Source organism: Silurus meridionalis, chromosome 21 (genome assembly GCF_014805685.1).
Source record: "Silurus meridionalis isolate SWU-2019-XX chromosome 21, ASM1480568v1, whole genome shotgun sequence".
In the NCBI taxonomy this organism is placed as follows: Eukaryota; Metazoa; Chordata; class Actinopteri; order Siluriformes; family Siluridae; genus Silurus; species Silurus meridionalis.
Window position 1 is genome coordinate 18,848,311 of NC_060904.1, and position 15,000 is coordinate 18,863,310.

The 15,000-nt window shown below is 45.6% G+C and overlaps 2 protein-coding genes across 4 annotated transcripts in view; both read right to left on the reverse strand.

The window, feature by feature from the left end:
• Positions 1 to 2,318: 2,318 nt before the first annotated feature.
• On the reverse strand, positions 2,319 to 8,400 carry pabpc1a (poly(A) binding protein, cytoplasmic 1a). The gene is given in 16 exon segments (XM_046877455.1): positions 2,319 to 2,661; positions 2,748 to 2,858; positions 3,038 to 3,168; positions 3,411 to 3,495; positions 3,646 to 3,785; positions 3,871 to 3,969; positions 3,972 to 3,983; positions 4,157 to 4,247; positions 4,432 to 4,704; positions 4,879 to 4,974; positions 5,065 to 5,202; positions 5,299 to 5,393; positions 5,485 to 5,624; positions 5,765 to 5,880; positions 6,398 to 6,591; positions 7,709 to 8,400. Coding segments are annotated over 15 exon segments (1,893 nt in total). The 5' UTR covers positions 7,902 to 8,400; the 3' UTR covers positions 2,319 to 2,661; positions 2,748 to 2,768.
• A 1,045-nt stretch (positions 8,401 to 9,445) lies between these two features.
• LOC124403738 (pleckstrin homology-like domain family B member 3) overlaps positions 9,446 to 15,000 on the reverse strand; it is a 20,989-nt gene continuing 15,434 nt past the window's right edge. For all 3 annotated transcript variants that reach the window (XM_046877466.1, XM_046877467.1, XM_046877465.1), the window contains exons 11-14: positions 13,155 to 13,313; positions 10,537 to 10,744; positions 10,294 to 10,379; positions 9,446 to 10,060 (exon numbers count right to left, since the gene is read on the reverse strand). In XM_046877466.1, coding sequence (XP_046733422.1) covers positions 9,926 to 10,060; positions 10,294 to 10,379; positions 10,537 to 10,744; positions 13,155 to 13,313 — 588 coding nt within the window. In that variant the 3' untranslated portion in view covers positions 9,446 to 9,925. The remainder of the gene's footprint in view (positions 10,061 to 10,293; positions 10,380 to 10,536; positions 10,745 to 13,154; positions 13,314 to 15,000) is intronic.

Here is a 15,000-nt window from a genome sequence, read left to right on the forward strand (position 1 = left end):
GTGTATTATTATGTGTGTGTGTGCAGTGTGTGAGTATTGTGTATGTATGTGTGTGTATTGTACATGTGCAGTGTGTGTATTGTGTATGTAATGTGTGTGTATTGTACATGTGCAGTGTGTGAGTATTGTGTATGTAATGTGTGTGTATTGTACATGTGCAGTGTGTGAGTATTGTGTATGTAATGTGTGTGTAGTGTGTGTTGTGCATGTGCAGTGTGTGAGTATTGTGTATGTAATGTGTGTGTAGTGTGTGTTGTGCATGTGCAGTGTGTGAGTATTGGGTATGTAGTTTGTGTGAATAGTTAGTGTTTGTAGTAAATCCAACCCAACGTGCCTGAACCTTCAACCCAACGTGCCTGAACGACTACCGCCCTGTAGCACTGACACCCATTGTCATGAAGTGCTTTGAGTGGCTGGTCCTGGCACACCTGAAGGACTCTCTGCCAACCACATTTGACTCCCACCAGTTTGCCTACCAAAGCAATGAAGCACAGAAGATGCAGTTTCCATGGCACTGCACTTTGTGCTCACACACTTGGACAATAAGAACACCTATGCACGTATGCTGTTTGTTGACTTCAGCTCAGCATTCAATACCATCATTCCATCCAAGTTAATAGCCAAACTTCTAGATCTGGGCATTAACACCTCCACCTGCAACTGGGTCATGGACTTTCTGACCAAAAGACCCCAGCAGGTTCGATCTGGCTCCATCTGCTCCAACACCATCACACTCAACACTGGTGTACCACAGGGCTGTGTGCTGAGCCCCTTCCTCTACTCCCTCTTCACCTCCGACTGCAGGCCTGTGAATGGATCTAACTCCATCATCAAGTTTGCAGATGACACTACCGTGATTGGTCTCATCACCAACAATGATGAGACTGCCTACAGGGAGGAGATCCAGCACCTAGCCACATGATGCAACAACAACAACCTGCTCCTTAACACCTCCAAGACAAAGGAGCTTATTGTGGACTTCAGGAGGGAGGCAAGAGGCACACATGACACCACCCACATCAACGGGATGGCTGTTGAGCGTGTCTCCAGTTTCAAGCAATAACCTATCAATATTAATTCTATCTATTCTATCAAGCAAAGTTCTAGCAATATTATTATGTCCACTGCTTACATCCTTCTGTAAATCTCTGTGTATAGTAATAGGCATCTGTATAGCATGTTCATAATACATATATATTCATCTGTATATTATTGTTCATAGTACATATATACTTATCTGTAATTATATTTATAAGTACATATATATTTGTCTGTAATTATATTTATAGTACATATATATATATATATATATATATATATATATATATATATATATATATATATATACACTCATCTGTATATTGTGTTTTCAGTACATATATATTCACCTGTATACCACATTTATAGTACATATACATCTTTAAATGTCTGTTTATAGTCTATTTTATTTAACTGTAAATTCATGTAAAAACTATATATCCTGCACTTGCTGTTATTGCACTCTGGTTAGACCCAAACTGCATTTCGTTGCCTTGTACATGTGTAATGACAATAAAGTTGAATCTAATCTAATCTAAATCATTTAAATTTAGTAATAAATGACACACACACACACGCACACGCACACACACAGTGATGGCAGTATTTATGATAGGTGAGTTTTAAATATAAAACAGGATTATTATATTATTATATATCATTATTATATTTGTATTTAAGAGGGTTGATAAAAATGGCTTCATATTTTGTATTCATATTTAAAATACCACAAAAAACCTTGTACGAAGTTCATGTCATTAAAATGCAGCCTCTGATTGGTGCTAACTCAGTATTTTGCTCAGACTTGTTGAGATCAGAAGGTAAGAAACCTGCAGGCTGCCAGCTTTCAAACAGGTGCTAACGACTAATAAATAAATATCTGATTGGTGAATACTGAACTCTAACTGAACTAGCTGTTCAGTAGATCACTGTGACATGACGTGTGCTCATCTTGTCCCTGACTGAACACTGGTCTCTCACCCAGTCAAGGACACAAAGAGCCTGTGTGTGTGTGTGTGTGTGTGTGTGTGTGAGAGCGAGCTCCTGGTGTTATGTGCTTTATTACACTCACTTCACTGCTGAACGGAAGCTGAAGGTTATTGAACTAGAGTAACCTTTCACACACTGACCATGCCCCTCCCCCCATCTCTCTCTCTCTCTCACACACACCTTTTCTCTAAAGCCAGTCTCTCAAACTTGAGATTAATCAATGCACCCTGTAAGCTCCACCCATTTCATTAGCATAATAATAAAGTAAAAGAGGAAAAAACAAAAACAAACCTGTTTCAATCTTTATTAATCCAATTCACGTTTCCAAAGCTCAGCTATCGAGTGACACACACACACGCGCACGCGCACACACACACACACACACACACACACACACACATTGAGTGACATTCTAAATCTCAGACAGCGAGAAGAATAAAAACAAAGAAATGATAAATGAGCGTTTCCATTTTTCTTTTTTTTTTTTTTCTCAGTTTTAGTTGGACTCTGGGTCGGCATGCGACCCGGCAGTGTGTGTCTCACGCCTACTTCTCTTTTCAGTTTTTTTTCAGTTTTTATTTTTACGGCCCTGGGCGTAGGTTGGTGAAGCAGCCGAGTGCAGTGGGAATGATTCTGGAGGAGGAAAACATACAGCAGTTACACTTTGTGTTAAGGGAGTGTGAGTGTGTGTGTGTGTGTGTGTGTGTTTCAGTACACACCTGTTTCTGTTTAAAGCTCCATTAAACAGCTGGAACAGCTGCACTGCTCACTGATTTCTGAGCATTCTCCTTTGCTTGGTGAGCCTGCAGTACCGCCACCGCCTCATCCACCCACACACACACACACACACACACACACACACACACACACCCTACCATTACCTACATAGAGAGGCAGAATGCTGACACACTGACTGTTAGACTTCGATCAGAACATCATAAGTTAAAATCCCAGCAGCATCGAGCGCATGTGTGTGAGTGTGTGTGTGCGTGTGTGTGTGTGTGTGTACCTTAGAGCGCAGAGACTCAGGAGACTCGAGCATGTGCAGCAGCTCTGAGTTGTCAATCTCCAGTAGCATGCCAGTGATTTTCCCAGCCAGAGTTGGGTGCATGTTCTGGATCAATGGGAACAGACGCTCACCTACACACACACACACACACACACACACACACACACACAAAAAGGGTGTAAGAGTGTGTATGCGGTTCAGCTCTATGAGTGAGTTTGTTTAAGAGAAGGAGAAAGTGAATGTTTGCTGTAGGGGCAGTGCACCCCCTAAAGGTAGCTCAGAGATACTGCACTGAAACCCTTAGTAGTACAGGCACTCGCACACGTGCACTCACACTTCCGTGTGGTAGCTCAGTATAAAGTTTGTAACTCACCCAGCATCTGCTTCTGCTCCTGTGGAGGGGCAGCGGCCAGCATTGAGGCAGTGAGAGGCTCCTGACCCTGTACATGCACCGCAGCCTGCACACACACACACACACACACACACACACAGTTCAGAAAGCATTGCTAAAGAGTTGAGTTAGTGCTGAGTTCGAGCAGGACCAGAGGTTCACAGAGGACACATACACACGACTCCATATGAAGTGTGTTAGAGTAAGGTGTGTGTACCTGTGGCAGGGGAACTTGTGTGGGCAGGTGTTGTGTGTTGCGTACTCCAGGTGTGTATTTGTACTGCTGCACTGCTCGCACTGGTGCCGTTCCTGTAGCTGCTGCTGCACTGGCTGGGCGCGGCCCCAAAGGCTGGGATGCTACAAACAAAACACACACAGAATCAGGAAAATGGCAGATAACAAAACGGGTGTGTGTGTATGTGTGTGTGTGCACGAGACTCACCCATCCGCTGTGATGTGATCATTCGGGGCACCTGATTGGTGGTCTGGCGGATGGCACCGAAGGTTTGTGGACGTGGCGCTGCGGGACGGATCGTGTTCGCATGTTCTGGAAATCTGCACACAGGAAGTATGAAGTCATCAAAACACACCACAATAATGTGTTCCAAACAGCCCCCATGTAACACACCTCAGCTCACTGTAGTCCACTGAGAGGTAGTGGGAGCGGTTTGGGACACACCTGGGTGGGGAGTGTGTGTGTGTGTGAGAGAGATGTAGGGGACACTCACGCTGAGGACGGACACTCTGAGTGGCCCAGCGAGGACTTGGGCGGAGCTGCGCCAACTGACTGCTCGGGTAATACGCAGCTCTGTTCTGAGCCTGTCTCACACACACACACACACACACACACACACACACACACACACACACACACACACACACACACACACACACAGAGAGACAGATAGAGAGGAGTTAACACACCTTGGAACTACATCAAAGCGGCAATTGAGAATACTTAAAACTGAAACACAGTGAGACAGTGTAGTGTGTGTGTGTGTACCTGAGGAATGGCAGCCATGAAGTACCCTGATGGAGGAGCAGGCTGGTAGGGGTTGAGGACGGGGTTGGGGACGGCACGGACGCTGGCCATCCTCTGCATGTACTGATTGGTGAGATGAGCCTGACGCTCCTCTTTGCGCTGAGCGAGAGCGACGTACAGCGGCTTGGTGGCTACGATCCGACCGTTCATCTCCGTCACTGCCTTCGTGGCTTCCTCTGGAGATGAGAAACACACAAAGCCGAACCCTTTCGAGCGACCGCCCTCCATCATCACCTGCAGGGGGCAGCGCACACTCATTAGCACACACCAAGTAACTCAACCTTCACATAAAAAATCTCAACCACTTTCCTTTTCTCTCTCTCTCTCTCTCTCTCTCTCTCACACACACACACACACACACACACACACACACACCACAGTAAGACAAATGATGAGTGATGAAATTACCTTGGCACTGGTGATGGTTCCAAAAGGTGAGAATTCTTTGCGGAGACGTTCATCATCCAGACCATCATCCAAATTCTTTACATACAAGTTCACACCCTACAGCACAGGATGAAGATTAACTGTGTGTGTGTGTGTGTGTGTGTCTGCTGACTAGTCACAGATAGCGTGTTACATGTGTGTGTGTACCTGGTAGCGTGTCATGCGGTCCTGCTTCATCTGCTCAAACTTGCGTTTCAGTTCTGTCTGCCTCTCACCTTTCTTCTGCGCCCGACCAACATATACCTGTTTCCCATTTAACTCCTTTCCATTCATCTCATCCACAGCCTACACACACACACACACACACACACACACACACACACTATTACCCTGAGCCAGCACTAGTCTCTAATAGTACACTTGGTCACAGTACACACTCACTCTCTGAGCGTCCTCATGTCTCTCGAAGCTCACGAAGCCAAACCCTTTTGATTTTCCACCATCATCAGTCATGACCCGAATACTCAGTGCAGGTCCTGTTACACACACACACACACACACACACACACGGTCAGTAAGTGACACGCACATGCATGCATAAGTTCCACACACACACACAGTACTTACCAAACTTGGTAAAGATGTCTTTGAGTTTGTCGTCGTCCATGTCCTCGCCAAAGTTCTTAATGTAGACGTTTGTAAACTCTTTGGCGCGAGCTCCCATCTCAGCCTCACGCTCTTTACGGGACTTAAAGCGTCCAACAAACCTGTCACACACACACACACACACACACACACACACACACACACACACTAACATCAGCAACAGCAGTAAATAAAATCCTGTTCCATCAACTCTCCATCAGTGAAAATCACACACACACACAGTCATGGATACTCGTCTTACACTTTGCGGTCGTTCAGCAGCATGCCGTTCATTTTCTCTATCGCTCTTTCTGCAGCCTCGTGGGTCTCAAAGTGCACAAAGCCGTAACCCTTAGAGCCGTTTTCATCACACACCACCTTCAGGAGAAGCAAGCCGTTACACACACACGATTAAAACAAGCCGTTACACACACGATTAAAACAAGCCGTTACACACACACGATTAAAACAAGCCGTTACACACACGATTAAAACAAGCCGTTACACACACACACACACACACACACACACACACACACACGATAAAACAAGCCATTACACACACACAGAAACACACACACACATAAAAACAAGCGTTACACACTCACACACAAACACACGATAAAACAACAAGCTGTTACACACACGAAAAAAACAAGCCGTTACACACAGACACACACACACACCCACCGACACACACCGACACACACACCCACACCGACACACACACCCACCCACAGACACCCACAGACAGACACCCACAGACAGACACCCACAGACACAGACAGACACACACACCCACAGACACCCACCCACAGACACCCACCCACAGACACCCACCCACAGACACCCACCCACAGACACCCACCCACAGACACCCACACACAGGCCAAACCTTGCAGGACAGGATATTCCCGAACGCCGAGAAGGTGTCATACAGAGCCTTGTTGTCGATGGACTTGTCAAGGTTCTTGATGAAGATGTTCCCGACGCCACTCTTCCTCAGAGAGGGGTCTCTCTGGGACCACATGATCCGAACAGGACGCCCCTTAATCACATCAAAATTCATGGTGTCCAGAGCTCGCTCAGCTGAGGAGAGAAACGTCTGGTCAGTTCGCTATATTCACCACGTTTACAGAGTGTCTCCACACAAAGCTCCAAAATACACAATTACAGACTAAATATTACACAATTAAACATGTACAGGAGCACTACATCAGACCAGGTAGATCAGATTAGATCAACAGGATGCAGAGAAATCATCAGATCAGATCAGATTTCCTCAGGAGAGGAGACACAAACAAGTTCAATCTGATCTACAGTGATGAGAGAGAGAATGGAGTGAGAAAATACTGAGGAGACACGAGATGTGCTGAAGAACAGGAGGAGGAGGAGGAGGAGGAGGATAAAGGACAGGAGGAGGATGGACAGGATAAAGGACAAGAGGAGGATAAAGGACAGGAGGAGGATGATGGACAGGAGGAGGAGGATGGACAGGAGGAGGAGGAGGAGGATGGACAGGAGGAGGAGGAGGATGGACAGGAGGAGGAGGAAGATGGACAGGAGGAGGAGGATGGACAGGAGGAGGAGGATGGACAGGAGGAGGAGGAGGATGGAGAGGAGGAGGATGGACAGGAGGAGGATGGACAGGAGGAGGAGGAGGAGGAGGATGGACAGGAAGAGGATGGACAGGAGGAGGAGGATGATGGACAGGAGGAGGAGGAGGATGGACAGGAGGAGGAGGAGGATGGACAGGAGGAGGAGGATGATGGACAGGAGGAGGAGGATGGACAGGAGGAGGAGGAGGATGGACAGGAGGAGGAGGAGGATGGACAGGAGGAGGAGGAGGAGGATGGACAGGAGGAGGAGGATGGACAGGAGGAGGAGGAGGATGGACAGGAGGAGGAGGAGGATGGACAGGAGGAGGAGGATGGACAGGAGGAGGATGATGGACAGGAGGAGGAGGATGATGGACAGAGGAGGAGGAGGATGGACAGGAGGAGGAGGAGGAGGAGGATGGACAGGAGGAGGAGGAGGAGGATGGACAGGAGGAGAGGATGGACAGGAGGAGGAGGAGGAGGAGGATGGACAGGAGGAGGAGGATGGACAGGAGGAGGAGGAGGAGGATGGACAGGAGGATGATGGACAGGAGGAGGAGGAGGAGGATGGACAGGAGGAGGAGGATGAAGGACAGAAGGACCCTCACCGTCAGCAGGCTGCTGGAAGTTGACGTAGGCGTACCCGAGGGATCGGCGGGTCATCATGTCCCTACACACGCGGATGGAGAGAATGGGACCCGCAGGGCTGAACTTCTCATACAGCATGGCCTCGGTGACGTCTGGGTGCAGGTCCCCCACATACAGGGAGGCCATGGGGTAACTGGGAGCGCTGGGATTCATCTTCACCTACTGTACACTCACACCGAGCAACCGGAAACACACTGAGCACGCGCTACACCACACAAGCTAACAGGCTAATTTAACGCTCGGTAACTATGGCAACCGGGCTGGAGGTTATTTATATTTTAGCCGATAAACCGATTAGGTCCCAACCGGATTATAATAAAGCGATAACTCTGTAAAGATGAAACTTAAACACCACGCTGTGAGCTGGCTTCAGCTAATGCTAACAAGTTAGCACACTAAGCTAATCCCTCATATCAGAGCGCTGCTAGTTCGGCTAACTCACACACTAATCTCCTCCGTTAGCTAAAGCTGATCAACCCGCTGCGGCTCCGCTGCTTCACCGAGTCCCGGTCACAGACACGAAAAGAGATTTTTTGTAGATTTTTTGTTTTGTAATTTTTTTGTATTTTTGATTTTTTTTAATAAGATGTGTGCCGAGGCTCGCTCCGGGGCACACGCGCTCACCACAGCACTGCACGGAAGAGGGGCGGAACCGGAAACCCGGGCTCATTTAAAAAAAAAAAAAAACTTTTCCGCCGGAAGTCGCCGTTTTAAAAAGTAGGAAATACCGTTGAAAATACTAACGCTAACTGATACAGGTAGAGAATAATACCTACAGTTCGGCCTGAAAATAATACAATATATAATTTATTATGTAAAAAGATCAGAATCAGGTTTGTATGTAGACACAAACACAAGAATTTTGGTTCCAGGTGTTAGTGACCGACCCAAATATCACTATACATTTAGCTTGGATTATTATACGAGACAAAACAGACAATGTGAGACAATATAAACATTATGAGTATTAAATAGGAATCACATGACTCTAAAGTAAAGCAGTGTAAAGTAAAGCAGTGTAAAATCAGTGTAAAGCAGTGAAATCAGTGTAAAGCAGTGTAGAGTAAAGCAGTGTGAAAACAGTGTAAAGCAGTGTAAGTGTAAAGCAGTGTGAAAACAGTGTAAAGCAGTGTAAGTGTAAAGCAGTGTGAAAACAGTGTAAAGCAGTGTAAAATCAGTGTAAAGCAGTGTAAAGTAAAGCAGTGTGAAAACAGTGTAAAGCAGTGTAAGTGTAAAGCAGTGTGAAAACAGTGTAAAGCAGTGTGAAATCAGTGTAAAGCAGTGTAAAGTAAAGCAGTGTAAAAACAGTGTAAAGCAGTGTAAAATCAGTGTAAAGCAGTGTAAAGTAAAGCAGTGTGAAAACAGTGTAAAGCAGTGTAAAATCAGTGTAAAGCAGTGTAAAGTAAAGCAGTGTGAAAACAGTGTAAAGCAGTGTGAAATCAGTGTAAAGCAGTGTAAAACAGTGTAAAGCAGTGTGAAAACCGTGTAAAGCAGTGTAAGTGTAAAGCAGTGTGAAATCAGTGTAAAGCAGTGTAAGTAAAGCAGTGTGAAAACAGTGTAAAGCAGTGTGAAATCAGGGTTGACTCTCTAACATTACAGTTTAGATAAAAACTATAGAATAAACTAAACCACACTGTGTGTCCTCCTATTTGGTGAATTATGTTAAATGGACAGAGGAAATAAAAGAGGAAACTCTGTAATATTTACTTTTTTTTTTTTATTAAACATTGTACATCGTAATGTTCTGCAATTAGAAAATAGAGTTCCATGTAGTGTGTTGGAGAGGGAGGGGGAGGGGAAGAGAGAGAGAGAGGGGGAGAGAGAGAGGGAGGGGAGGGGAGGGGAGAGAGAGAGGGAGGGGAGAGAAAACACGCCCTCATTCTGAACATATGTTTATAAATAAGGTATAACTTTTACAATCCCATAAACCTGCTACAGATGAACACACAAGAACACGATCCTCGTTCACACTTCACTTCCTGTTGGGCGAAAAATCACAACATGGACACGTGACATCACACGTCACCGGACTCACACTTACAACAGTTCTGTGGTGAAATACACACTGGAACACACTCGTCTGTAAGATCTGAGGCTAAACAAAGGTGTGTGTATATATATATGTGTGTGTGTGTGTGTGTGTGTGTGTGTGTGTGTGTGTGTGTGAAAAACAGTGTTCAGTAGCGACTGTGTTCGTCTGTTGCCGTTACAATCACATCCATCCAGATGCGCATGCTCTCAGCACTCGGAGCCACGAGGAAAAACAGACGCTCGTACGTCTTCACACAGAACGTCAGACTCGGCCGAGGAGACTGTAGGAGAGAAAAAGAGACGAAAGGAGGTGGAGAGATGATGGAGAGATGATAAAGTGATGATGGAGTAATGATAAAGTGATGATGGAGTGAAGAATTACTGAAGGTAGAGTGAAAGTGGAGTGATGATGGAATGAGGATGGAGTGAAGGTGGAGTGATGATGGAGTGAAGGTGGAGTGATGATGAAGTGATGATGGAGTGAAGGAGAAGAAATAAGAGAAAGTAAAATCACTGTTGTTGCAGTTCGGAGATGATCGTAATAAACCTCTTCTATGGCCTGGAAGTAGATCACACCCTTCAGCTTCTTCTCATCCTGATCTGAGATACAGAGAGAAGGTCATTAAACACATTGCCTGTGTTCTACACAACTGGATAGAACATCAGCACAAGACTAGGGGTCATTTCAAGGTCAGAGAGTTAAAAATGGATGTGTATAAAGGTTATAATGTGTCTTCAGCATGTTGATGTTCCTCACCGGTGTAATAAGCCAGTCTGCGGTGGTCCATGTCGAAGAGGAACCATCTTCGCCTCCACGTTTTCACTCGGCCACCTCGCTTCGTCAGGAAACCGCAACATCGCCGTGGCAACAACCGAACACCCAAACACCCAGCAACCCCATGACCCAGACTCTCCACATGAGCACGAAGGTCAAAGTTCAGAGTCAGGAACAGAGGAACACCATGCTGTTGGAGTACACACACATTACCACACACACACACCACCATCATCATCATCATTAGACACGCCATCATTATCACATACACCATCCTCATCACACACACACTTTATCATTATCATCACACATCAACACACACACCATCATTACACACACATCACACACAGCATCATCATACACACATCACACACACGACCATTATCATCATCATCATCATCATCAAACACAGCACCAGCATCAACACACACATCACAAATTGATTCTGTAGCATCTCTGGATGGTGTTTCTGTCTCAGTGTGTACAGCAGTCAAAGACCTTGGTGTGATTATTGACCCGAGTCTTTCCTTTGAGTCTCACGTGAATAATATCACCAGGATCTCCTTCTTTCACCTTAGAAATATTGCTAAAATTAGAAATATGATGTTGTTACAGGATGCAGAAAAACTAGAAGATGCTTTTGTAACATCTAGATTAGACTACTGTAACGCTTTACTGTCTGGGTGTTGGAGTAAGTGCAGAAATAAGCTTCAGTTAGTTCAGAATGCAGCAGCAAGAGTCCTCACTAGATCTAGAAAATATGAGCACATCAGCCCTGTTTTAATCATCTACACTGCTCCCAATTACATCTCACACTGATTATAAAATACTACTACTGATGTATAAAGCACTTAACGCCTCACGCAGTATCTGAGTGAACTTCTGTACCAGGATGATCCTCCACGCCTACTTAGATCAAAAGGTGCAGGCTATTTGTTGGTACCTCAAATAATGAAGACTCCAGCAGGGGGCAGATGTTTCTCTTATAAACCCCACAGTTATGGAACAACCTTCCAATCAGTGTTCGGGACTCAGACACAGTCTCAGTGTTCAAGTCGAGGCTGAACACATTTATTTAGTGGAGTCTTTAGTCAGTAGGTGTTTGTGAGGTAAAGGAGCAGATCTGGAGGGATCATGGATATGGAGTGTTTGGTGAACTGGGATATTTGAATGCTGTCGTCTCCTCACTCTCACACGTTCACTCAGGTTTGTTGATGGTGGTGTGGTGGGTCGTCTCTTATCCCAGAGATCCTCATGTCTGTGTTTCCTTCTGCTTCTCCCTTTTAGTTCTGCTGCCAGAGTGAATCTTACCAGAGTCCAAACTGCACAGTGACATTAACTTTCATACAACAATCAGGAGACTTAATAATCCATATCCTTCTCTTCTCTCACCCTCTTCTTCTTCTTTTTCTTCTTCTTCTTCTTCTTTCTCTCTCTCTCTCTCGGTCGAGTTAAACTTGCTCCTGAGGCTCCAGTGACCACTGTTCCTGCCCCTCTCCCCTCCGTGGATCTTCCCACTTCGTCCAGTCCTGCCTCTGGGTGATGTTCTCTTCGACTGGAGGCCACTCTGTGCAGCTTGGGACAGTTTCTCATCAACACCTTGGGTGTTTCCTTGAAATTCGGGAGTAAGAACAGGAGCTTTGAGGATGGATTGGACTGTAGTTAATATCAACAGTCTGCTACACTGACTCAGGACTACAGTTTGCTTCTGATCATCATCACTGTACCCCGCAACATTGTATATCTGCTTCAAATGGACATTTGGTGCAACCCAGATGAGGATGGGTTCCCTCTTGAGTCTGGTTCCTCTCAAGGTTTCTTCCTTATGCCATCTCGGGGAGTTTTTCCTTGCCACAGTTGCTCATCAGGGACAAACTTATTTACAAAGAACATATTTACATTTATTCACCGCATTATCTGTGTAAAGCTGCTTTGAGACAATGTTTATTGTTAAAAGCGCTATACAAATAAACATGAATTAAATTGAATTAAAATCACACACACATCACACACACACATAAACACTATCATCACACACATCACACACACCATCATCATCCAAAATCAAACACACACACAAAACCATCAAACACACACCATCATCATCCATCATCCACTATCAAACACACACACACACACAACCATCACACAAACCATCATCATCCAAAATCAAACACACACACACACAAAACCATCAAACACACACACCATCATCCATCATCCACCATCAAACACAAACACACACACACACACACACACACAACCATCACACACACATATCAATCACATTATCATCACACACCATCTTTATCACACATCGTCATCATCCCACACACCATAATCACACACATCACACAAAACCATTATCACACACCATAACACACACGAACCATCATCATCACACACCCACATCACACACACATCATCACACACACATGGTACACACCATCATCACACACACACACACACACACACACAGACTTACACACACACACACACACACACACACACACACACACACACACACACACACACACACAGCCATCAAACACACACATCACCACACACATAGACACACAGACACACACACACACACGTACCTCAGGAGAGTTGTGATTGTGGCTCAATTTATGCTCCACCCAAGAGTCTGTGTTAGTGTGTAGATGTGTGTGTGCAGGTGTGTGTAGGTGTGTGTGTGTGGTTTTTTTCTCGTTTGGTTTGTCTTGTCTGTCTTCTCGATCGAGACGTCTCCTTTCCTCCTGCAGTGAAAGAAAGACAGATTACCATACACTATCCCCTATACTCTACACACTATCCCCTATACTCTACACACTATCCCCTATACTCTACACACTAACCCATATAACCTACACACTATCCCCTATACTCTACACACCAATCCCTATACTCTACACACCAATCCTATACTCTACACACTAACCCCTATACTCTACACACAACCCCTATACCCTACACACCATCCCCTATACCCTACACACTATCCCCCATACCCCACACACTATCCCCTACACACTAACCCCTATACCCTACACACTAACCCCTATACCTACACACTATCCCCTATACCCTACACACTATCCCCTACACACTAACCCCTATACCCTACACACTAACCCCTATACCCCACACACTATCCCCTATACTCTACACACTAACCCCAACCCCTACACACCAACCCCTAACCCCTACACACTAACCCCTATCCCCTACACACTAACCTCTATACCCTACACACCAACCCCTATACCCTACACACACTAACCCCTATACCCTACACACTAACCCCTATACTCTACACACTAACCCCTATACTCTACACACTAACCCCTATACCTTACACACTAACCCCTATACCCCACACACTAACCCCTATACCCTACACACTAACCCCTATACCCTACACACTATCCCCTACACACTAACCCCTATACTCTACACACCAACCCCCATCCCTACACACTAACCCCTATACTCTACACACCAACCCCTATACCCTACACACAACCCCTATACCCTACACACCATCCCCACACACTAACCCCTATACCCTACACACTAACCCCTATACCCTACACACTATCCCCTATACCTACACACTATCCCCACACACTAACCCCTAACCCCTACACACTAACCCCAACCCCTACACACCAACCCCATACCCTACACACTAACCTCTATACCCTACACACTAACCCCATACCCTACACACTAACCCCTATACCCTACACACTAACCCCTATACTACACACTAACCCCTATACTCTACACACTAACCCCTATACCACACACTAACCCCTATACCACACACTAACCCCTATACCCTACACACTAACCCCTATACCCTACACACTATCCCCTACACACTAACCCCTATACTCTACACACCAACCCCTATCCCCTACACACTAACCCCTATACTCTACACACTAACCCCTATACCCTACACACTAACCCCTATACCCCACACACTAACCCCTATACCCTACACACTAACCCCTATACCCTACACACTAACCCCTATACTCTACACACTAACCCCTATACCTACACACTAACCCCTATCCCCTACACACTAACCCCTGTACCCTACACACCAATCCCTATACTCTACACACTAACCCCTATACTCTACACACTAACCCCTATACTCTACACACTAACCCCTATACCCTACACACTAACCCCTATACCCTACACACTAACCCCTACACACTAACCCCTATACTCTACACACTAACCCCTATACCCTACACACTAACCCCTATACTCTACACACTAACCCCTATACCCTACACACTAACCCCTATACCCTACACACTAACCCCTATACTCTACACACCAACCCCTATCCCCTACACACTAACCCCTATACCCTACACACTAACCCCTATACCCTACACACCAACCCCTATACCCCACACA